Source organism: Hemiscyllium ocellatum, chromosome 18 (assembly GCF_020745735.1).
Source record: "Hemiscyllium ocellatum isolate sHemOce1 chromosome 18, sHemOce1.pat.X.cur, whole genome shotgun sequence".
Lineage (NCBI taxonomy): Eukaryota > Metazoa > Chordata > Chondrichthyes > Orectolobiformes > Hemiscylliidae > Hemiscyllium > Hemiscyllium ocellatum.
This window is the reverse complement of record NC_083418.1, coordinates 8,847,821-8,871,018: the sequence shown is the minus strand read 5'-3', so window position 1 is coordinate 8,871,018 and position 23,198 is coordinate 8,847,821. Positions and strand designations below refer to the sequence as shown.

Sequence of the window (23,198 nt, the reverse complement as noted above, 5' to 3'; positions counted from 1 at the left end):
TTGTGTGTCGAACCTGAGAAAATGGGTGAGATTCTCAATGATTAGTTTGCATCAGTGTTCACTGAGGAAAGAGACATGATGAATGTTAAGATTAGAGATAAAAGTTTGTTTACTCTGGATCAAGTTGACAGAAGGAGGGAAGATATGTTGTGTAGTCTAAAGTATATTAAGATGGACAAATTCCCAGAACCGGATGGGATCTATCCCAGATTGCTGAGGGAGGTGAGAGAGGAAATAGTTGGGACCCTGACCCAGAATCTTTGTGGCATTCTTAAACATGGGTGAGGTGCCGGAGGACTGGAGGGTTGCTCATGTTGCCCCCCTGTACAAGAAGGGTAGTAGGGATATTCCAGGTAACCACAGACCCAGTGAGCCTGTTGTCAGTGGTGGGAAAGTTGCTGCAGAAGGTATAAACCAAATATAAACCTATTTATATTTGGAAAAGAATGGGCTCATCAGTGATAGGCAACATGGCTTTGTGCGGGAGAGATTGTGCCTTACCAACTTAGAGTTCTTTGAGGAAATGACCAAGTTGATAGATGAAGGCAGGGCTGTAGATGACATATTCATGGCCTTTAGTAAGGCGTTTGATAAGGTTCCCACGGTAGACTAATGGAGAAAGTGAAGTCACATGGTATGCAGGGTGTTTGAGTTAGGTGGATAAAGAACTGTTTGAGCACGAGGAGACAGAGTAGTAGTTGAAGGGAATTTCTTGAAATGAAGAAAGGTGACCAATGTTGTTCTACAGGGATCAATGCTGGGGTCACAGTTGTTTGTGATATACATAAATAATATGGAAGAGGGCACTGTTGGTCTGATCAGTAAGTTTGCAGATGGCATGAAGATTGGAGTTGCAGAAAGCATGGGGGACTGTCAAAGAATACAGGAGGATATAGATAGACTGGAGGGCTGGGCGGAAAAGTGGCAGATGGAGTTCAGTCTAGGCAAATGTGAGGTGATGCATTTTGGAAAGTCTAATTCTAGAGTGAAATATACTATAAAAGGAAGAGCCTTGAGAAAAGTTGATGGGCAGACAGATCTGAGAGTTCAGGTCCATTGTACCCTGAAGGTTGCTGCACAGGTGGATACAGTGGTCAAGAAGGCATATAGTATGTTAGCCTTCATCGGACGGGGTATTGAGTATAAGAGCTGGCAGGTCATGTTAAAATTGTACAAGACTTTGGTTCAGCCGCATCTAGAATACTGTGTACAGTTCTGGTCGCCACATTACCAAAAGGATGTGGACGCTTTGGAGAGGGTGCAGAGAAGGTTTATGAGGATGTTGCCTGATATGGAAGGTACTAGCTATGTAAAGAGGTTGAGTAGGTTAGAATTGTTTTCATTAGAAAAAAGGAGATTGAGGGGGGTCCTTATTGAGGTCTACAAAATCATGAAGGATATAGACAGGGTAGATAGAGAAAAGCTTTTTCCCAGGGTGAGGGATTCAATAACGAGGTCACGCGTTCAAGGTATGAGGTGAAAAGTTTAAGGGGGATACATGCTGAAAGTACTTAACATAGAGGAAGGTAGGTGCCTGGAACGCATTGCCAGCAGAGGTAGTAGAGGTAGGCACGGTAGATTCATTTAAGGTGCATCTGGACAGATGCATGAGTAGGTGGGGAGCAGAGGGATACAGATGCTTAGGAATTGGGCAATAGGTTTAGACAGTGGATTTGGATTGGCTCAGGCTTGGAGGGCCGAAGAGCCTGTTTCTGGCCTGTAAATTTCCTTTGTTCTTTAGCTCAAAGGAAAATCTGTATGTTTGTAATAACATGGAACTGAAATGGCATAGTAGAAATTTACACACCGCCTTTCCAAATGATAATTTTGTTGAAGCTGATCGCTTCCAACCAAGGTTCCCTGGTTTCTAATTACGAGATTAATTCCTTTCTCCTTTTGTTTATGGAGAGATATAATATGCAATTTAGTAGTGCCCTGGTATCACCCCATAGCAAAGGAGGATTGAAAGGGCGTGACCAGAGCTTCCATTATTGTCACCTTGCGTTCTCTCTGTTACGTTGGCCAGTATATCCCTTCTGGAATATTATCTCTCACCTTTCCCATGACATTGGCAACGTTCCTGTATTGATGGAGACTGAAGCAAAGCATTAATTTTGTAATTTGGCCATGCTTCCAGCAAATCTCCTTTTTATTTAGCTCCTAAGCAACTTTAGTTCAATGTTTTATTTTATGTAAAATACTTCTGGTTTACTTTCTTCCTCACTAATCTATTCTCAAGCTCTCTCTATGCCTTTTAAACTCTTAGTTTTGTATATTCATTTGGTTCTCATCTCTACTGTGAACCTTACATAAACTTCCTTAACTTGTCCTGATAGTTTGTTTCCAGCAACCTCGAGCTTTTGATGCCTTTTCTTTTATCCTTGTGAGAATCTGCCTTCTCTCTCAGGGCCACCTCCACTTTGAAGGTCTCTCATTGTTTGATCACTGTTTTGCTGATCAGTTTTTGATTCCAGCCCACCATTTAGAATCACAGAATCCCTACAGTGCAGAAACAGGCCCTTCACCCAACAAGTCCACACCAACCCTTCGAACACCCATACCCTTGCGCTATTATCCTGTACTGACTAATGCACCGAACCTACCTGTCGCTGAACACTGTGGGCAATTTAGCATGGCAAATTCACCTGACCTGCACATCGTTGGACAGTGGGAGGAAACCAGAGCACCTGGAGGAAACCCACACAACGGGGAGAACGTGCAAACTCCATACAGATAGTCGCCCAAGGCTGGCATCGAAGCCGGTCTCTGTCACTGTGAGACATCAGTGCGAACCACTGAATCACTGCGCTGCCCCCAAGAAATTTCAGACATTTCCAGATCCTTTTTCAAATCACCAAATTTAGCTTTCTTTCAGTGACATTTCTTCACCTTTTTCCTTCTGCTTTTCCATAACTGATCCAACTGCTATCCTCATCACTTTAAAATCAGCTGCATTTGCCCCTCAACCTGCCCCACTATTAGAGCCACAACCATGTCACATCAAGAAAAGCCTTTTGTCCCTGTTATGTATGTTCTTTGGCATGCTGTTGTTTATTACCCTGTCTATATTAAGATTATTGGCCCTGTTATCAATATTGTTGTTAATTTTGCATCTTCCTGAAATTGTTTGCAGATCTTCTCTCCCATGCTGCTTCCACTCTTTGGTGGCTTATTGTATTAAATCAGTATTAAGCTAATATCATGGTCCACTAAATGTCAGCAAATTTGCTGCATCTGTTTATTGCATCAAAATAGTGAGGCTGCAGCATGTGGGAGTTCCTGGATGCCAGCACGATTCATGGTAAACATATCTGTGGTAAGTATTTCCGGCTAACTAGCTTTGGCTCAGAAGTTATAAGCTGGAGGCAATTGCCCAACAGTTTGGAGAGTCTTTCAGCCTCCTTGGATGAGAGTACAGGGTATAGGGTGATAAGCAAGTTGACCATGGCACAGTGGTACACCATGGAAGACATTCACGTGGGAGGAGTGAAAAGGGATTTGATGACAATATGGACAATATTGGTGAGGGAGATTGAACTGTTCTCTGCAACAAAGAGCAAGAGCCCAGACAACGTTGTTGCCCACACAGTTGCAAGATTTGTACAACTGTTCGTGGCTGGAGAGGACTTGCAGTGATGAGGTGGACCTGGTGGTTGTGGTTGTGACATAAATAGGAAAAGGCAAGAGGTTCTGCATCGTCAGTATGAGGAGCTCAATGCTAAATTAAGAAGCTGAACCAAAAGGTTATTGTTTGTAATTGATTACTTGAACTATATGTAAGTTGGTGCAGCATGAGTAAGGTTCGAGCAGTGGGTGACTCAAAGGCGAAGTTGGTGAAGTGGGTTTTGGGTCATGTAGCAATGTCACCAGACATGGGGCAAGTGGGCTGTATACTCCTGGACAGTCTCCACCTGAACTGTGCTGGGGCTGGTGTTCTATGAGCCCCATTATTGGGAAATGTAGAGAGGGTTTAAATTAGTAGGGGCAAGCGTCAAATGTGGAGAGATGTGGTGAATCCATGTGAAGAAACAAGATGATAGATGAAGATATTAATATAAGAAAAGGTAAACACACTGTATTAGAAAAGGATATTGATGAGAAAGTAAGGATGGAAAAGGAGTTATATGATGCATACTCAAAAATAATAATTGTAACAGGAATCAGGAAGATTATCTCAAATGCAGAAGAGGACAAGGCTGAAATAAGGAAGGCTAAGCAAGTGTGAGGAAAGGGTTGCAGGTTGCACTAAAATCGTTCTTCAATCATAGCAGTAAAATATTGGTGAAGGATACAATGAGTCATACAATGGGTCATCTTCACCATTCGATCACATCTGATATGTTTTTCAAACCCATTCTCCTTGACACGTCAGCCTTGAACCCCTTACTAATCAAGAACATATTTATCTTTGTCTCAAGTCTCAATGAGTTGGCCTCCGATGTGGCGTTGAGTTCCACAGATTAACTACCTTCTGGCTGAAGAAATTCCTCCTCATCTCAGTTTTTTTTTAGATTAGATTAGATTAGACTTACAGTGTGGAAACAGGCCCTTCGGCCCAACAAGTCCACACCGACCCGCCGAAGCGAAACCCACCCATACCCCTACATTACCCCTTACCTAACACTACGGGCAATTTAGCATGGCCAATTCACCTGACCCGCACATCTTTGGACTGTGGGAGGAAACCGGAGCACCCGGAGGAAACCCACGCAGACACGGGGAGAACGTGCAAACTCCACACAGTCAGTCGCCTGAGTCGGGAATTGAACCCGGGTCTTCAGGCGCTGTGAGGCAGCAGTGCTAACCACTGTGCCACCGTGCCGCCCAGCAAAAGGGTTCTAAAGGGTTCTCCCTTCACTGTGAGGCTGTGCTGTCTGGTCTTGGTCTCTTCTAGTAGTGAAATAGCTTCCCCATATTCAGTCAATCCAGACCCCTTAGAGTTCTGTAAGTTTCAATCAGATCCCTTGACTCCATCCTTCTGAACTCCACCGAGTACGGCCTCAGAGTACTTAATCACTCCTGATATGACAAGCTGTTCATTCCTAGAATCATTCTGGTGAACCCCCTCCAATGCCAGCACATCCCTCATTAGCTATGGGGCCTAAACTGCTCAGTACATTCTGTTCAGAGCTGCATAAAGCCTCAGCAGTGCATCTATGTTCTTGCATTCCAGCTCTCTGAAATGATTACTAACATTGCATTTGTTTTTTTAACTGCCAAATGAACCTGCATTTTAATCTTAACTTTCTTTATGCTTCAGATTTCTGAAGCCTTTTCTCATTTTGAAAATAGTCTATGCCTCTACTCTTCCTGTCAACATGCATAACGTCACATTTTCTCTCATTGTTTTCCATCTGCAGCTTCTTTGCTCACTCTTCTAGCTTGTCCAACTCCACCTGCAGCCTCCTCACTTCCTCAATGCTACCTGTCTATCTTCACCTGCAAACTTGGCAACAATGTCATCAGTTCCTTCGTCTAGTTTGTTAATTTTATACATGAATAGCTGTGGTCCCAACACTGACTCCCTGTGGAACTCCACTAGTCACCAGCTGCCATTTCTGAAAAAGATCCCTTCGTCCCCAACTGTCTGCCTTCTGCCAGTCAGCCAAACCTCTATCCTTGCACCTAACACCATGGGCTCTTATTTTATTAAACAGCCTCCTGTGTGGCACCTTGTCAAAGGCCTTGTGAAAATCCAAATAGACCACATGCACTGGCTCTTCTTTGTCTATCTTGCTTGTTATCTCGAGTCATACAGCACGGAAACAGACCTTTCAGTTCAACTTGTCCATGTCAACCAAGTTTCCAAAACGAAATTAATCTACTTTGCTGTATTTTGCCCAAATCCCTCTGATCCCTCCTTATTCATGTGTCTATCCAAATGTTTCACTGTTGTAACTGTATCTGCAACTACCACTTCCTGTGCACGAACCACTCTGTGTGGAAAATGTTGCCCCTTAGGTGTCTTTTAACTCTTTTCCTCTCACTTTAAAAATATGCCCCTAGTTTTGAAATCTCCCACCCTAGGGAAAGGGGCTATGCTATTCACTTTATCTATGCCCCTCACAATGTTATAAACCTCTATAAGATCACCCCTCAACTTCCTACACTCCAGTGAAAAAGAAATCCAATCTATTCTTATAACTCAAAACTTCCAGTCCCTGCAAAGTCCTGCTGAATCTTTCCTGTACTTTCTCCAATTTAATAATAATAATCTTCTATTGCAGGGTGATCAGTACTCTAAAAGTGGCCTCACCACTATCCTGTACAACCTCAACATGACATCCCAACTCCTGTACTCAGTGGTCTGAGCATTGAAAGCAAGCGTACTAAGCACCCTCTTAACCATCCTGTTCACCTGTACCTCAGTTTCAAAGAACTGTGTACTTGAATCCCTAGGTCTCTCTGTTTTACAACACTGCCCAGGGCCCTACCATCAACTGCACGAGTCCTGCCCTTGTTTCTTTTACCAAAATGCAAAATTTTGCATTTATCCAAATTAAGCTCCATTTGCCATTCCTCAGCTAGTTGGCCCAATTGATTAAGATCTCTTTGTAATCTTAGATAAGCACCTTCACTAGTAAACACAACATTTCCCAGAGAACATTGTGTTTCAGTTTTAAAAAAACATTTTACTTAGATTACTTAGTGTGGAAACAGGCCCTTCGGCCCAGCAAGTCCAAACCGACCCTCTGAAGAGCAACCCACCCAGACCCATTCCCCTATATTTACCCCTTCACCTAACACTACAGGCAATTTAGCATGGCCATTTCACCTCACCTGCACATTTTTGGACTGTGGGAGGAAACCGGAGCACCCGGAGGAAACCCAAGTAAACATGGGGAGTGCAAACTCCACACGCACACAGTTGCCTGAGGCGGGAATTGAACCTGTGTCTCTGGCGCTGTGAGGCAGCAGTGCTAACCACTGTGCCAAAGTGTCCATTGATCAAAGAAAATTTACTGAAGTGGGTTACATCCTTAAAGAGTCCTAACAGATTTGTCAGGCATGACCTCCCTTGACAAAGTGTGCCGAGTCAGCCATATTTTATCATGTACTTTCAAGTACTCCACAATCTGACCCTTATAATGGACTCTCAAATCTTACCAATGACTGAGGTCAGGCTAACCTATCTGCTGCCTCACTTCTTAAATAGGAGGCCATTTTCCAGTTGTCTGGGACCCTCCCTGACTCCAATGATTTATGAAAGCTCATCACCAACGCCTCTAAAATTTCCTCAGCTAGCTTCTTTAGAACTCTGGCATGTAGTCAATGTGATCCATGTGATTTATTCACTTTCAGACCTTTCAACTTTATCAGCAGTCTTTTCATTTTACTCACCTCTGTCACGATTTTCTTGAATTCTGCTATGCTCCTAATGTCTCCCACTGTGAAAATCGATGCAAAGTACTTGTTCAGTTCCTCTGCCATTTCTTTGTTGCCTGTTACTACTACTTTCCAGCAGTCGAATGTCCACTCTTGCCGTAGCTTTTATATGCAGGGCGTTTTGTTATAACACGACAGTTCTGTCCCTCTGCAACCTCTCCCTATAGAAAGTCGTACCAAGGGAAGCTGCTGTAGAAAACCCACTGGACCCGTTTGTGTTATGCAGTAATGTCCACAAGTCATGAATTGCATTACAGCCAATTTGCACTGACAAAGCACGTGTCATAGAACTACCTGTATCTAATAATAACTCTTTCAACCTTATTTTACATGATTTAGCGAGCTTGTCATCATATTTCCCTTTTTGTGCTTTTTCAGTTATCCTCAGCTGGTTTTTAAAGGCATCCTAATCCCCTGGCTTCCCACCATGTTGTATGCTTTGTCTTTCACTTTGCTGTTGTCCCTGACTTCTCTTGTCAGCCATTGTCACCTCGTCCTCGAATTTCTTCTTCTTTGGAATGAATTCAGCAGGGAGATGGGAATCTAAGTTGCAGTTTGAGTGTACAGGAGGTTGAGAGTAGTGAGGTCAGAAATAAGGTTTCAAGGTCACAAGAGGGCACTGGCAAGCAAGAAGTTGGTTTGAAGTGTGTCTACTTCAATGCCAGCAGCATCTTGGAATAAGGTGGGTGAACTTGCAGCATGGGTTCATACCTGAGATTTCGATGTTGTGGCCATTTTGGAGATGGGTTTAGCAGGGACAGGAACGTTATTGCAGGTTCTGGAATTTAGATGTTTCAGTAGGGACAGAGAAGATGGTTGCGGGGTGGGGGTGGACATTGTTAATCAAGGACAGTATCATGGTGGCAGAAAGGACATTTGTGGACTCGGCTACTGAGGTGGTTAGAAATAGGAAAGGAAAGGTCGCCCTGTTGGGAGTTTTCTATAGGCGTCCGAATAGTTCCAGAGATGTAGAGGACAGGATAGTAAAGATGATTCTTGATAGGAGCAAGAGTGACAGGGGAGTTGTACATAGATTCCTGAAGGTTGCCACCCAAATTGGTAGGGTTGTTAAGAAGGCGTACGATGTGTTAGCTTTTATTGGTAGAGAGATTGAGTTTTGGAGCCACAAGATAATGCTGCAGTCGTACAAAACTCTGGTGCAGCCACATGTGGAGATTTGTGTACAGTTCTGGTCACTGTAGTATCGGAAGCATGTGAAAGCTTTGGAAAGGGTTCAGAAGAGGTTTACTAGGATGTTGCCTGATATTCTTAGGAGGAATGGCTGTGGAACTTGAGGCTGTTTTCGTTAGAAGAAGGTGAAAGGTGACTTAATTGAGACAAATAAGATAATCAGAGGGTTAGGTAGGGTGGACAGTGAGGGTCTTTTTCCTCGGATGGTGATGGCTAGCATGACATAGCTTTAAATTGAGGGGTGATAGATATAGGACAAATGTCAGAGGTAGTTTCTTTACTCAGTGGTGGGGGCGTCCACCGAGATCTCTCTGCTCATCTACACTTCCGGGAATCTTATCACTAGCCCTGTACTCTTTATTCCTGTTAGACCATAAGACATAGGCGTGGAAGTAAGGCCATTCAGCCCATCGAGTCCACTCCGCCATTCAATCATGGCTGATGGACATTTCAACTCCACTTACCAGCATTCTCCCCATAGCCCTTAATTCCTGTGCCATCAAGAACTTATCAATATCTGTCTTGAAGACATTTAGCGTCCCGGCCTCCACTGCACTCTACGACAATGAATTCCACAGGCCCACCACTCTCTGGCTGAAGAAATGTCTCCGCATTTCTGTTCTGAATTAACCCCCTCTAATTCTAAGGCTGTGTCCACGGGTCCTAGTCTCCTCGCCTAACGGAAACAATTTCCTAGTCCACCCTTTCCAAGCCATGTATTATCTTGTTTCTATTAAATCTCCCTTTAATCTTCTAAACTCCAATGAATACAATCCCAGAATCCTCCGCCCTTCCTCGTATGTTAGACCAAACATTCCAGGGATCATCTGTGTGAATCTCCGTTGGACACGCTCCAGTGCCAGTATGTCCATCCTGAGGTGTGGGGGACAAAACTGGACACAGTACTCCAAATGGGGCTTAACCAGAGCTTTATAAAGTCTCAGTAGCACAACGGTGCTTTTATATTCCAACCCTTCTTCCTCGCACTTTTCTACATTAAACCCCATTTGCCACCTCACAGCCTAGCTCTGCAGCTTTTCTTTGTCCCTCTGTAACCTGCAACATCCTTCAGTACTATCCGCAACTCCACCGACCTTCGTGTCAACTGCAAATTTACTCACCCATCCTTTTATACCTGAAGATCTCGATCCCTGGCGGAGTGTCTCGGTTTCCCAGATTGGTCAATAAACACTAGCAATCGGTCTGGTTCTTTAAGACTGCACACTTCATTTCTTGTACATCTGGGCACAGATTGTCCAGAAACAGAGAGGTTAAACACTTCGGTGTTCCTCAGAGGAGCTGTGTACATGGCTTATACTTTTCTTAAAGAGAGGTACAGGCCATAATCGTACATAATTATCAATTAATTAACAGAATGGTTTTATTGACAGCAACTCAACCCAGTGAAATTTCCTGGGAACCAACTTTGTTTTCTAACACTCAAGCCATTCTTATCTAATGAACCTAGGTTGTGCACCTGCACTGGAAGGATGGCCAGTAATGTCTTATCCAGTCTAGTTATTTCTATGCTGTAAAGGAAGCATTGTCTGCTTTGTTGAGGCAGACTGGGGTTAGTCAATTATGCAGCAATAGCAGGGTTAAAAGCCATTTTACACAGCTTTGAGCAGAATTGTCAATTTGCAGCCTAGAAGCCATTTTGTTATATTATTTGTATTAAGAAGCCATTTTATTTCCACCAGAGTTAGTAAGAGAATGTATGAAGTGGTTGTTCCTGACAGCAACTAGTTATCTCAGCCTCTATTTAGGTTTCAGATCCTCATGGCCCTCATCCAGGTCATTTATAAAAATGACAGCAGTGGCCCCAAAACAGATCTTTGGGGTACACCACTAGTAACTGAATTCCAGGATGAACATTTTCCGTCAACCGCCACCATCTGTTGTCTTTCAATTTGGTAGCTTCTCTTACTTCCTTAGACACCCATGGCAGATTACCTCTTTTCTTACAGTCCGTCCTTTTTATTGGAATACGCTTTTGCTGAGCATTTTGAAAAATTTCTTTGGAAGTCTTCCACTGCTTGTCAACTGTCCCACCATAAAATCTTTGTTTCCATTATATTCTATTATAGTCCCCCTTGTTCAAGCACAGGACCCTGGTATTGAATTTTATCTTCACACTCGCCAACTGTATTCTACATTCAACTATACTGTGATCACTGCTTCCAAGAGGATCCCTAACTGTGAGGTCATTAATCATTCCTGTCACAGGACCAGATCTAGGATAGCTGGCTCCCTCAGTGGTTCCATTACATACTGTTCAAGAAAACTATCACAGATACACTCAACAAACTCCTCCTCAAGGCTACACTGGCTGAGCTGGTTCGACCAATCTACATGTAGATTAAAATCCCTGCTGATAATAGCCATACCATTTTTACAGGCATTAATTATTCTTTGTTTATTTGCCCGCCCCAATGTGGTGTTATTATTTGGTGACCTATAGACTGCGCCTATCAGTGACTTTTTCTCCTCAGAGTTTCTAATTTCCACCCAAATGGATTCAACCTCATTCTTGTTAGAGCCTATATCATCTCTCAGCACTGCCATGGTGTTGTCCTCATCTGTTCTTCCAAATAGTCTGGCACCCGTGGATGTTTAACTCCCAGTCATGACCATGTCTCTGTAATGGCTACCAAATCGTATTCATTTGTGATGATTTGTGCTGTTAACTCATCAGCCTCGTTATGAATGCAACAAGCATTTCAGTGAAATGTCTGTATGCTAGCTTTCATCCCCTTATAATTTTGACCATCTCTGATATCTCCTGAGTTATCCTTCCTTTTTGCTCCTTTCATAGTCTACCTTGAACTTAAACCCTCCTGCACACATGCTAACCTGCTGCTCACCTTTTTATTTATCATCCTACTTCTTGCCATTTTCTCTTTCCTTTCCCCTCGAATCACAAGTTTAAAGTCCTAGTGACCACTCTATTTCACTGGAACACTGGTGCCAGATCGGTTCAGGTGGAGATTGTCCCAACAGTGCAGATCCCCCTATTTGGAAACTGATGCCAGTGCCCCATGAAATGGAACCCCTGTTCCCCACACCATTCCCTTTGCCATTTGTTTACTTCCCTAATTTTAAGGAGAGATCATAACCGGTATGGGAGAGGTCTCTCATTAAATTGCTGCCAAGCCGAGGCAGAGAGAAGTGTGGACAGAAGGATGGACTGGGCTGTGTTCACAACTCTCTATAGTTTCTTACTGCCCTGGGCATACCAAGCTGTGGTGCATCCAGGTAGAACGCTTTCTATGTTGCATTGGTAAAAATTGGTAAGTTTTTGTGGACATGCTGAACTACTTTAGTCTGTTGAAGAAGTAGAGGTGTTATTGCTTTCTTGACCATTGAATCGATGTGGGTGGACCAGGAGAGATTGTTGGTGATTGTTACTTCTCGAAACTTGACGTTCCTGACCATCTTCACCTCAGCACCATTGATGTAGACAGGGACGTGACCTCCACTTTGCTTCCTGAAGTCAATGACCAGCTCTCTTTATTTTTTGCTGTCATTGAGGGAGAGGTTATCTTTTACTTTGCCACCAAGCACTCTATCTCTTTCTGTGTCATAATTGTTTGAGATCTGGCTGACAATGGTGGCATTGTCAGAGAATTTGTAGATTGAGTTAACAATGAAATTTGTCCTTACGGTCATGAGTCTATAGAGAGTGTAGTAGCTGAGTCCGCAGCCTTGCGGGGAGCCGGAGTTGAGGATTGCTGTGGAGGAAGTGTTGTTGCCTATTCTTACTGATTGTAGTCTGTAGGGCAGGAAGTCGAGGCTCCAGTTGCAGAGAGTGGAGCAGAGACCTCTGTATCAGAGTTTGGAGTTTAGCTTGGTTAGAATTCGTGTTGAAGGCAGAGCTGTTGTCAATAAATAGGATCCAGGTGTGATCTGGATGTTTCAGGGATGAGTGTACAGCCAGGGAGATGATGTCTGGCATAGATCTGTTGCGGTAGAAGGCAAATTGCAAGAGAATGAGGCAGGTAGGGAGATTAGAGCTGAGCCATGACTAACTTCTCGAAACACTTCATTATTATGGACGCCAGAGCCACTCGGAGTTAATCATTGAGGAACACTCCATGAGTTTTCTTTAGTACCGGGATGTTGGGGACTAAAGCTTGTAGTAAGTAAGGAGAGGTTAAAGATGTCAGTGAAACCTCCTGCCAGCTGATATACACAGCATCTGAGTGCACGGCTGAGGGCGGACTTTCCAAGGTTCACTGTCAAAAGGACTGATCTGACGTCTGCAGCAGTGACTTCAGGACCAGGTGCATCAGAGGCAGTTGGGGCAGGTGACATTGTTTCGCTGATCTTCTGTTCAAAGTGAGCATCAAATGTATTGAGTGCATCACAGATGTATTTTGGTTTGCTATTTGCTTTGCGGACCATTATGTCATGTAGGTCTTGCCACAAATGATGGGTGTCCCATGTGGTTGGTTAGAGAGTCTAGCTTAGGCCAGGATTACCTCTTGGCATCACTAATGGCCTTATGGAGGTTGGATCTGGGTTTCCTGCAAAGGTTAAGGTCATTTGACCTAAATTCCACACACCTGGATTTCCATAGGCAATGGACGTCCTGATTCTTCAAAGGTTTCCAGTTGGGGAACATTTGGACTAACTTGTTTGGCGTTTTTTATTTTGCACACTTGCTAATGAAATCTGTAACAGTAGTGGTATAGTCATTTAGGTTGCCTACCACCAAACCACCGATTCCAAGCAGTCCCACAGAAACTGTTCCACTGCCTCGGGCCAGCACTGTTTCTGATCTTTCAGTTTCTGCTTGTAAGATGGTCGCAGGAACACAGCTCCTGGTGTAGGGTTTAACGTGGCGTGGAGAGAAGGTTGGCTACCTCACAGGGAAATAAATGGCTGCTTTTGCCAAGTAACAGTGGTGTGCCGCAGAGATTGGTATGAGGACCGCAACTCTTTAAGTTTATGGAAATGACTTGAATGAAGAAAAAAAGGTATGTTTGCTCTGGAGTTTGATACATAGAGCTGGGATATCAACCAAGGCTTCAGAACAACATCTCGTCTTTGGTAATTTAACAATGTCTCAGCGTGACATTGATTTAGGTTTACATGGCCTACTGAATCATTCCCCTTCTGGTAACTGCACCTCATTGATTGCTTGTTTGTACCCTAGCACTCCAGCTTAGCTCAAACTACAGCTCGATCGTTCCTCTTCTCCCATCGTGTTGTAGAAGGTGTCACTGGGGACCATATACCCCCTGCCCCCACCATCCTGTCTGTGGGAGGACCATTTTGTTTGTAGGCATCTGGCTGGTGCTGGGAGCCAATTATCAACATACCTGCCAGCCTTATTTAAGGCCTGATTACCCTCAACCGATATCCAGTGTGACAGAAAACAACTTAGCACTGTGCTGATGTCAGGCTGACTGACATTAACAATGAATTAAAATGACCAGCCAGCTTTTATTTCCAAACATCAAGCGACCATATCGTGATCAATCTGACATTGGATCTGCCTGACACTGCACTTTGTACTGCTATGGTTGTACATTCTACAAAGCCCCTGATGGCTCAGCGTTTCTATTGTGTGCTAGGGTGAGACTGTATGTGCTACTTTGCCTCCCGCTTCATCCAGTTGCTGCTCCATCCTGCTGCAGTGTGTTTGTTCAGTCTGAGCTGTCCTTTACGTGTCTCACGGGTCCTACAATACTCAACTTTCCCCCTCCCCACCCCTCCCCTGTTCTCCAGCTGCTCCCCCCTGTCGTGTCTGAGGTCTCAAGAAAACACACACAGACTCTTGACTAAGAGCTGTGCCCGAGCCTGCTGCACCTGTCTCCATCTATCTGCAGAGATTTTCTTTTTAAAGAAGAATTATTTCCATTGTTTGGAAAACTTGTGGGCCTTCTCAAGGGTGAAACCTGTCGCCACACACTCAACCTTGCCTTTGATAATGTCTTCCTTCAAACTGGACTTCTTACCGGAGATGATGGTGGACCACTGCACCCTGAGTTCCAATTCTGTGTGAGTACAAAGCCCAATGTCTCTGCATTGTGTGGCTCATACTGTTCGGGCTTTATGATCAGCATCTGTCATGCACATGCTTCGCTAGCATTTGATCATTCTGTCTCCCATCCTCGGACACTCAAACTTGATTGCTTGTTCTCTGTACGGTCCCAGTATTCTCTTGCTCAATATCCGTCTGGTCCTCTCTCATGCTTTCTGCGCAGCTCTCACTCACTTTGTCCCATCACTTACTCTCTGTACTGCCCTCACACCTTCTCTGCATGATCATTGCACCTTTTTGCTTGCTGTTGAGGCAGTCCTCATTTGTACTTTCAATCAATCTCCTTGAGCTCACATTCCGCCCAGCGCTCCCGCATGAGCTTGCATTCCACCCAACCTGCTCATGAGTTTGTGCTCTGCCTGGTCCGTGCTCAAGCTTGCGTTCCTCCTGACTCCACGCACAAGCTTACGTTTCTGCCCGGTCCCACCCTCGAGGCCACGCTCTGCCCAGCCCTGTCTCCATCACACGCTGCCCAGCCCCGCCCCGAGCTGCATTCTTGCCATTATGTCCTGTTCGATGCTTTGACCTCAACTGGGAGAGAATTCCATAGACCCATTGCTCTCTGGATGAAGAGTTTTCTCCTCCTCTCAGTCCTCGATGGCCTACCATGTTTCCTTAAACTTCCTTAATCAAATCCTTGTTTCTTCACTCCTCAGTATTGAGTAATATCCTTCCTTCACTCACCTTTGTCTAGTCCTTTTAGATTTTTATTGGTTTCAGTGAGATTCTCTCCCATCATTCTTCAAAATTCCAGTGAATATAGACCTAACCAATTCAGTCTGTCTTTGTACGTCAGTCCGCCATTCCAGGAATCAGTCTTTTGCCCGAAACTTCGATTTTTTTTTCCCTGCTTCTTGGATGCTGCCTGACCTGCTGTGCTTTTCCAGCACCACACTAATCTTGACTTTGAAATTAGGGAGTCCACTCATTCGTCTAACAACAGCAAGGAAGAAGCTGTTCCTGAACCTGCTGGTATGTGTGTTCAAGCTTCTGTATCTTCTGCCTGATGGAAGAGGTTGGATGAGAGCATTGTCGGGGTGCAATGGGCCTTTGATGTTGACAATCTTTCTGCGGCAACGGGCCATATAAGGGGAGTCCATGGATAGAAGCTTGGTTTCAGTGATGGTCTTGGATGTGCTCACAACCTCTGTAGTTTCTTACGGGTGCTGGGCAGCTGTACCAGACCGTTATGCACCCAGACAGTGTGCTTTCAATGGTGCATCTGTAAATGTTGGTGAGGGTCTTATAAACATGCCATATTTTGTGAGCTGCTGAAGGAAGAAGAGGCATTGTTGTGCCTCTTTGATTGTCACATCTATGCAGGAATCCAGGAGAGATTGTCAGTTGTCGTCGCTCCTAGGAACTTGACGCTCTCCACCCTGTCAAACCTCAGCTCTTTTGATGTGCGGGAGGGGGATGGGGAGGGTCTGTTCTCTTCCCTTCTGTCTAAAGTCAGTTCTTTACTTTTGCCGGGGTTGAGAGAGAGGGTGTTCTCATTGCACCGCATCACCTCTATCTCCTTCCTGTATTGTGACGCATCGTTGTCCTACCACGGTGGTGGTGTCATCAAACTTGTAGATGCCGTTCTTTTTGACTTTGGCAACACAGTCGTGGGTGTACAGGGAGTACAGAAGGGGTCTGAGAACACATCCTTGGGGGGCTCAAGTATTGAGTGTTATTATGGAGGAGGTGCTGTTGTCTATCGTCACTGATTGCGGTCCATGGGTCAGAATGCTGAGGATCCAGTTGCAGAGGGCGGAGCCGAGAGTTAGGTATAATCAGTCTGAATGGGATAATGGTGTTGAAGGTGGAGCTGGAGTTAATGAGCAGGAGGAGAAAGTGAGGACTGCAGATGCTGGAGATCAGAGCTGAAAATGTGTTGCTGGAAAAGTACAGCAGATCAGGCAGCATCCAAAGAGCAGGAGAATCGTCGTTTCGAGCATGAACCCTTCTTCAGGAATGCAGGAGAATCGACGTTTCGGGCATGAGCCCTTCTTCAGGAATCTGCCGTTGATGAGCAGGAGTCTGATGTGGGTGTCCTTGTTGTCTACATGTTCCAGGGATGAGTGCAGGGTCAGGGAAATGTGGACATGTTACATCGCTAGGTAAATTGTAAAGGCTCATGTTAGACTGGGAGACCAGAGTTGACGTGGGCCATGACCAGGCTGTCGAAGCATTTCATGATTATGGAGGTCATGGGCTCACTGACCTCCACACAGCTGAAGCCAGGCGCCAACTCATGGACACCACCTCCTACCACCCCTTTGACCACGACCTCCCCTCCCATCACCAAACCATCATATCCCAGACCAGCCACAAACATATCACCTCAGGAACTCTCTCACCCACAGCCTCCAACCTCATAGTCCCTGAACCTCACATCGCCCGGTTCTGCCTCTTCCCCAAACTCCACAAACCTGACTACCCCTGTCTTCACCTGGTCCACCCACCAAACATATGTCCTCATATCGCGACATCGCCCTGTCCCCCTTGATCCCCACATATGTTCAGGACATGGCCCATGCCCTCCACTTCCTCCATGACTTTCTTTTCCCCAGCCTCCAATACCTCATCTTCACTATGGACATCCAGTCCATGTATGCATTCATCTGCGCTGATGAAGGTCTCCAAGCCCTCTTTTTCTTCTTCTCCCGCTGACCCAACCAATATCCCTCCACCGACACTCACTCAATTGGCAGAACTGGTCCTCACCATCAACACCTTCTCTTTTGAAACTTCCTATTTCCCTCAGACCAAAACAGTTGCCATAGGCACCCGCATGGGCCCAGGTATGCCTGCCTCTTGGTAAGAAATGTGGAACAGTCCATCTTCCACAGTTACATTGCTCCACCTTTTCCTCTGCTACATTGAATACTGTATTGGCGCCATCTCGTGCTCCCATGAGGAACTTAAACAGTTCATCAACTTCACTTTCACCTGACACCCTGACCTTAAGTTCACCTGGGCCATCTCGGACACCTCCCTCTGAACTTCTCTGCCTCCACTCTGCAACCCACTCAACACAGATAGGAATTTTAGTCCCACCGACTCTCACAGCTACCTGGACTGAACCACCTCCCAACATGATCCTTTATTCCCAATTCCTTCTCCTCTGCTGTATCTACTACAAGGAGGAGGAATTCCACTCCAGGACATCCCAGATGGCCTCCTATTTCAAGACTGCAATCTCCCTTCCACATGATCAACAATCCCCTCCAGCGCATGTCTTCCACTTCCTGCACCTCTGCCCTTGAACCCCAGCCCTCCAACTGCAACAAGGATGGACCCCCCGCCCCCCCCACTTTCACCCCACTTATCTCCAGATATAGCATTATCCTCCGCTGTTTCTGCTACCTGCAATCAGACCCCACCACCAGAGATATATTTCTCTCCCCACCCCTATCTGTGTCCTGCTCAGCTCCTGATCTCATTACAGCCTTGATTCAAGCATGGACAAAGGAACTGAATTCTCGAGGTGAGGTGTGAGAAAACTGCCCTTGACATCAAGGAGCCCTAGCAAAACTATAATCAATAGGTCTTGGGAAACGTCTCTGCTGTTTGGAATCACAGCTGGCACAAAGTTTGGTTGTATTTGCAGGATTTCCTCAGGGTAGTGTCCATGCCCAGCCATCGTCAGCTGCTTCGACACTTCCCTCCATCATAAGGTCAAAGTGTGGATGTTTATGCTGATGATTGCACCATTTGGGACTCGCCAGATACTGAACCGGTTCAAATGCAACATGATCTGGGCAATATCTTGGCTTGGGTTTGGAACGTGGCAAATAACATTCACGGATACAAATGCCAGGCAATGGCCATCACCAATAAGAGACAATCTAACCACTACCCCTTGACATTTAATGGTGAATTTCCCACCACCAACATCTAGCAGGTTACCTTTGACCAGAAGCTGAATTAGATTACAGTGTAAAGACAAAGAGCAGGTCAGAGGCTAGTAACACTGCTGCAACTCACTTCCTGAATCCCGAAGCCTGCCAATATCTCCAAGCACAAGTCAGGAGTGTGATGGAATCCTCCCCACTCCCGGAGGAGTGCAGCTCCAAAAACTTTCAAGAAGCTTGATACCATCAGGGACAAAGCAGCTGCCTTGATCCACAAGCATTGTCCCTCCACCGTTGGCACTCAGAGGGAGCACTGCGTACTATCTGCAAGATGCACTGTAGAAGTTCACCAAATATCCTTAGGCAAACCCACAGTCACTTACATCTAAAAGGAAAAAGGCAGCAGATACTTGGGAGAACCACCACTTGCTGATAGAAGGTGGATATATTTCCAAGTCAGGATAGCGAGTGACTTGGAGGGTGACTTGCAGGTAGCAGATCTGTTGGAGTATTGTCGTGGGTTTGGAAGGTGTGGTCTAAAGAGCCTTGACGAATTTCTGCAGTCATTCTTATAGCTGGTACATATTGTTGCGACTGCACATTGACACAGCCTCCACTCCCCTCACCATCAATCAGTCAGCTGTTTGGCCCTGGATAGTGTCAGGCTGCTTGAGTGTTGTTGGAGCTACACTCATCCAGGCAGCTGGGGAATGTTCCATCATGCTCCTGACTTGTGCTTTGGTGGACAGGCTTGAGGGGCATAATTTTAAATTGAAAGGCAAGATGTTTTGGTTAGATTTGAGGAAAAGCGTTTTCACCCAAAAGATGGTAAGAATCTGGAAAACACTGTCTGAGAGGGTAGTTGAAGCAGGAAACCTCATAATCTTTTAAAAAGAACTTGGATGAGCTCTGGGCCTAGTGTGGGAGGGTGGAACTAGTGTAGATTGTATCATGTTTTTCATGGCACGTACTTGATGGAGTGCAGTGTGTCTTCTGTCATCTGATTTTATAATCAGGAGGCAGGATTGCTCAAAAACTCTGTCTTGACAGGAGGCATATTGGAAGGGATTTGATATGAGTGTCATGACCTCAAACTGCACAGAGTTTTAGATTGGTGAAAGGTGGGCTCAAGACTTTAGCCAGGGAGCATTTAATTGAGTGCTCATTAGCTTCTACCAGAGAAGCTGCTGAAAGTGTGCTGTCTTGTTGCCGCATCGCTTCACCACTTTCTGTAACCCAGCACAACCTAATGCTTCCCCCACATCTGTTGGTCTGTGAGTTTTAATCATGATGCTACTTCTCCTTTGCCTAGATCGAAGAAGATGAATGGGTCTCTGGATCACCCCGACCAGCCCGATATCGACTCCATCAAGATGTTTGTCGGTCAGATTCCACGGTCTTGGTCAGAGAAGGAACTGAAGGAGCTCTTTGAGCAGCATGGCGCTGTATATGAAATCAATGTGCTTCGAGACAGGAGTCAGAATCCCCCTCAGAGTAAAGGTGAGCTTGCTAAATTTGTAGCATTTCGTCTTTAGTATATGCCTGCAAACACCAGGTTTCTGGGAGGCTGTCAATAAATACAAGGTTGAACTCCACACAATTTGTGTGTTTTCTGCGGCTTCAATTATTGCATTCTTCCTCGTCAAGGGCAAATTGCTATACTGCCTTGTGGTTGGTGTATCCACACGCAGAGGCTGGGCTGTTAGGAACCCAAAACTCTTACGCTGTGCTTACTTCTGGGGCCCCTTCAACTTGTGTAATTCTAAGATTCTTTTAGTTCTGGGTACTGATGCCTGCAGCATTTTTAAAAATACAATCCTAATTCTCAATCTTGCCATTCACTCAATAAAAATAGGAGTAGGAGTGGACCATTTACCCTTTAGCCGCCTCCACCTCAGTAAGATCAGATGTGATCTAATGGCCTTGACCCCCTCTGTAAAAAGGAGAAAGTGAAGACTGCAGATCTGGAGATCAGACTCAAAGTGTGGTGCTGGAGAAGCATAGCAGGTCAGGCAGCGTCTGAGGAGCAGGAGAGTCGAGGTTTCGGGCATAAGCTCTTCTTCAGGAATGAGGGGGTGGCAGTTAAATGGAAGGGGGTGTGGGGCTGGGGGACAGGGGGGGTGGTGGGGAGTGGGGGATGGGGGGGTGGGAGGAAGGTAGTTGGGAGTGCGATAGGTAGATGGAGGTGGAGTGTGATGGTAATAGGTTAGAGGGGAGGGTGGAGTTGATAGGTGGGACGGAAGATGGACAGGTAGGACAGTTCAAGAGGGCGGTGCCAAGTTGGAAGGTTGGATCTGGGATGAGGGGAAATGAAGAAATTGGGGAAAACTACATTGTGATCCCATGTGGTTGAAGTGTTCCAAGGCGGAAGATGAGACGTTCCTCCTCCAGGCGTTGGATGGCTGGAGTTTGACAGTGCAGGAGACCCAAGACTTGCATGTCCTTTGTGGAGTAGGAGGGGGAGTTAGTGTTTGGCCACAGGGTGGTGGGGTTGTTTAGTGCATGTGTCCCAGAGATGTTCTCTGAAACGTTCTACAAGTTGGCATCCTACCTGCCCAATGTAAAGGAGACTACACCGAGAACAAAGGATACAGTAGATCACGTGGGTGGCAGTACAGGTAAATCTCTGCCAGATGTAGAAGGATGCTTTGGGATCTTAGGTGTGGGCACAAGATTTACAATTCTTGCAGTGGCAAGGGAAGGTGCCGGGAGTGGAGGGTGGGTTAGGCGGGGGCCGTGGACCTAACAAGGGAATTGCGGAGGGAATAGTCTCTCCGGAGCGCAGATAGAGGTCGGGAGGGAAATATATTACTGGTGGTGGGACCTGTTTGTAGGTGACCGAAATGGCAGAGGATGATGCATTGTATCTGGAGGTTGGTGGGTTGGAAGGTGAAAACCAGGTGGGTATGAATCTTTTTGGTTGGAAATTCAAATGCACTTATATCCGCTGGTTCCCCTTAATCAATACTGTTTGTTATGTAGTTGTCAAGAATGGTAATACATTTCAGATCAGGGAAGGAGGACTGGAGAAGAGCTGAGCTGTATTGAGTGTGCTGACTACAGATGGCTCAAATAGCTGTGTGCTCTGGATCCCTTATAAGGGATGTTGCTGGTGCATTTGGTGGGGAAGCTGCAGTTGCTGAACAGTTGCATAACAGCTGCAGCTTTCATGGTGTGTGAGAAGTGGAGTTAACACCCAATCTGAGAGGCTGTTACACAGGTTTGTGTCAGTAAAAGGCAGGATGAAGTGTCAAATAGGGCACTGCTGCTTTTCTGCAGCTTGGCATGTTCACAACACCTGGAGTGGTCAATAATTAATTAATGCCAGAGCAGGTGAGAAGGGTCATAAGCGAAGGGAAGCATTCTTACTGTTTACTCTTTGCCTTTCTTTTTTAGGCTGTTGCTTTGTAACATTTTATACACGTAAGGCAGCCCTGGAAGCACAAAATGCTCTTCACAATATGAAGATTCTGCCTGGGGTAAGTATGTGCTGTGGTATTTAAGAGGTCAGGTACTGGCGTCGACTTTGTGAGAGTTGTGTCTTCGGAACCAAATTAACAGAATACTGTGCCTGTCGTTAAACATGGAACTTCGTCTTCATATAAGGCCTCTTAAGTCTGCTCTGCTAGTCAATGAGATTGATGGAGTAGCAGAAAGCATAGGGTCAAGGAATACAGGAGAATATAGATAGACTGGAGAGTTGGGTGGAGAAGTGGCAGATGGAGTTCAATCCAAGCAAATGTGAGGTGATGCATTTTGGGAGGTCTAATTCTAGAGTGAATTATACTTTAAACGGAAGGGCCTTGGGAAAAGTTGATGAGCAGAGAGACCTCGGAGTGCAGGTCCATTGTACCCTGAAGGTTGCTGCACAGGTGGATAGAGTGGTCAAGAAGGCATATAGTATGCTAGCCTTCATCGGACGGGGTATCGAGTATAAGAGCTGGCAGGCCATGTTAAAAGTGTACAAGACATTGGTTCGGCTGCATTTGTAATACTGTGTACAGTTCTGGTCGCCACATTACCAAAAGGATGTGGACACTTTGGAGAGGGTGCAGAGAAGGTTTACAAGGGTATTGCCCAGTAAGGAAGGTGTTAGCTATGAAGAGGGGTTGACTAGATTAGGATTGTTTTCATTAGAAAAAAGGAGATTGAGGGAGTGACCTGATCGAGGTCTACAAAATCATGAAGAGTATGGACAGGGTGGATCGAGATAAGCTTTTCCCCAGAGTGTTCAAGGTGAGAGGAGAAATGTATAAGGGGAATGCACGCAGAAAGTGCTTTACACAGAGGACGGTAGGTGCCTGGAGTGTGTTGGCAGCAGAGATAGGCACAGTAGATTCATTTAAGGTGCGTCTGGGTAGATGCATGAGTTGGTGGGGAGCAAAGGGACACCGATCCTTAGGAATTGGGCGATAGGTTTGGACAGTGGATTTGGATCTGTACAGGCTTGGAGGACTGAAGGGTCTGTTCCTGGGCTGTAAATTTTCTTTGCTCTTTCTTTGAGATCATGGCTGATCTGAAAACCCTCAACTCCATTTTGCTACCGTATCTCTATAAACCTTGATTTCATTACTGATTAAATTATATCTATTTCAGCCTTGAATTTTTTGAAAGGATTAACTCCCAACTTCCCTCGGGATTGGTGTTAGGATCTTTACTCCTCTTGGTACATATTAATGGCCTGGACTTGGTGAATTTGCAAATTAGAAAAACTTCCATGTTTTGTGAAC

General features: G+C 45.4%; 1 protein-coding gene across 1 annotated transcript in view; it reads left to right on the top strand.

Moving 5' to 3' along the window:
- Window positions 1–23,198, top strand: part of LOC132824525 (CUGBP Elav-like family member 1) — a 177,724-nt gene that overhangs the window by 22,526 nt on the left and 132,000 nt on the right. The window contains exons 3-4 of the mRNA XM_060839161.1: window positions 19,781–19,968; window positions 21,865–21,947. Coding sequence (XP_060695144.1) covers window positions 19,791–19,968; window positions 21,865–21,947 — 261 coding nt within the window. The 5' untranslated portion in view covers window positions 19,781–19,790. The remainder of the gene's footprint in view (window positions 1–19,780; window positions 19,969–21,864; window positions 21,948–23,198) is intronic.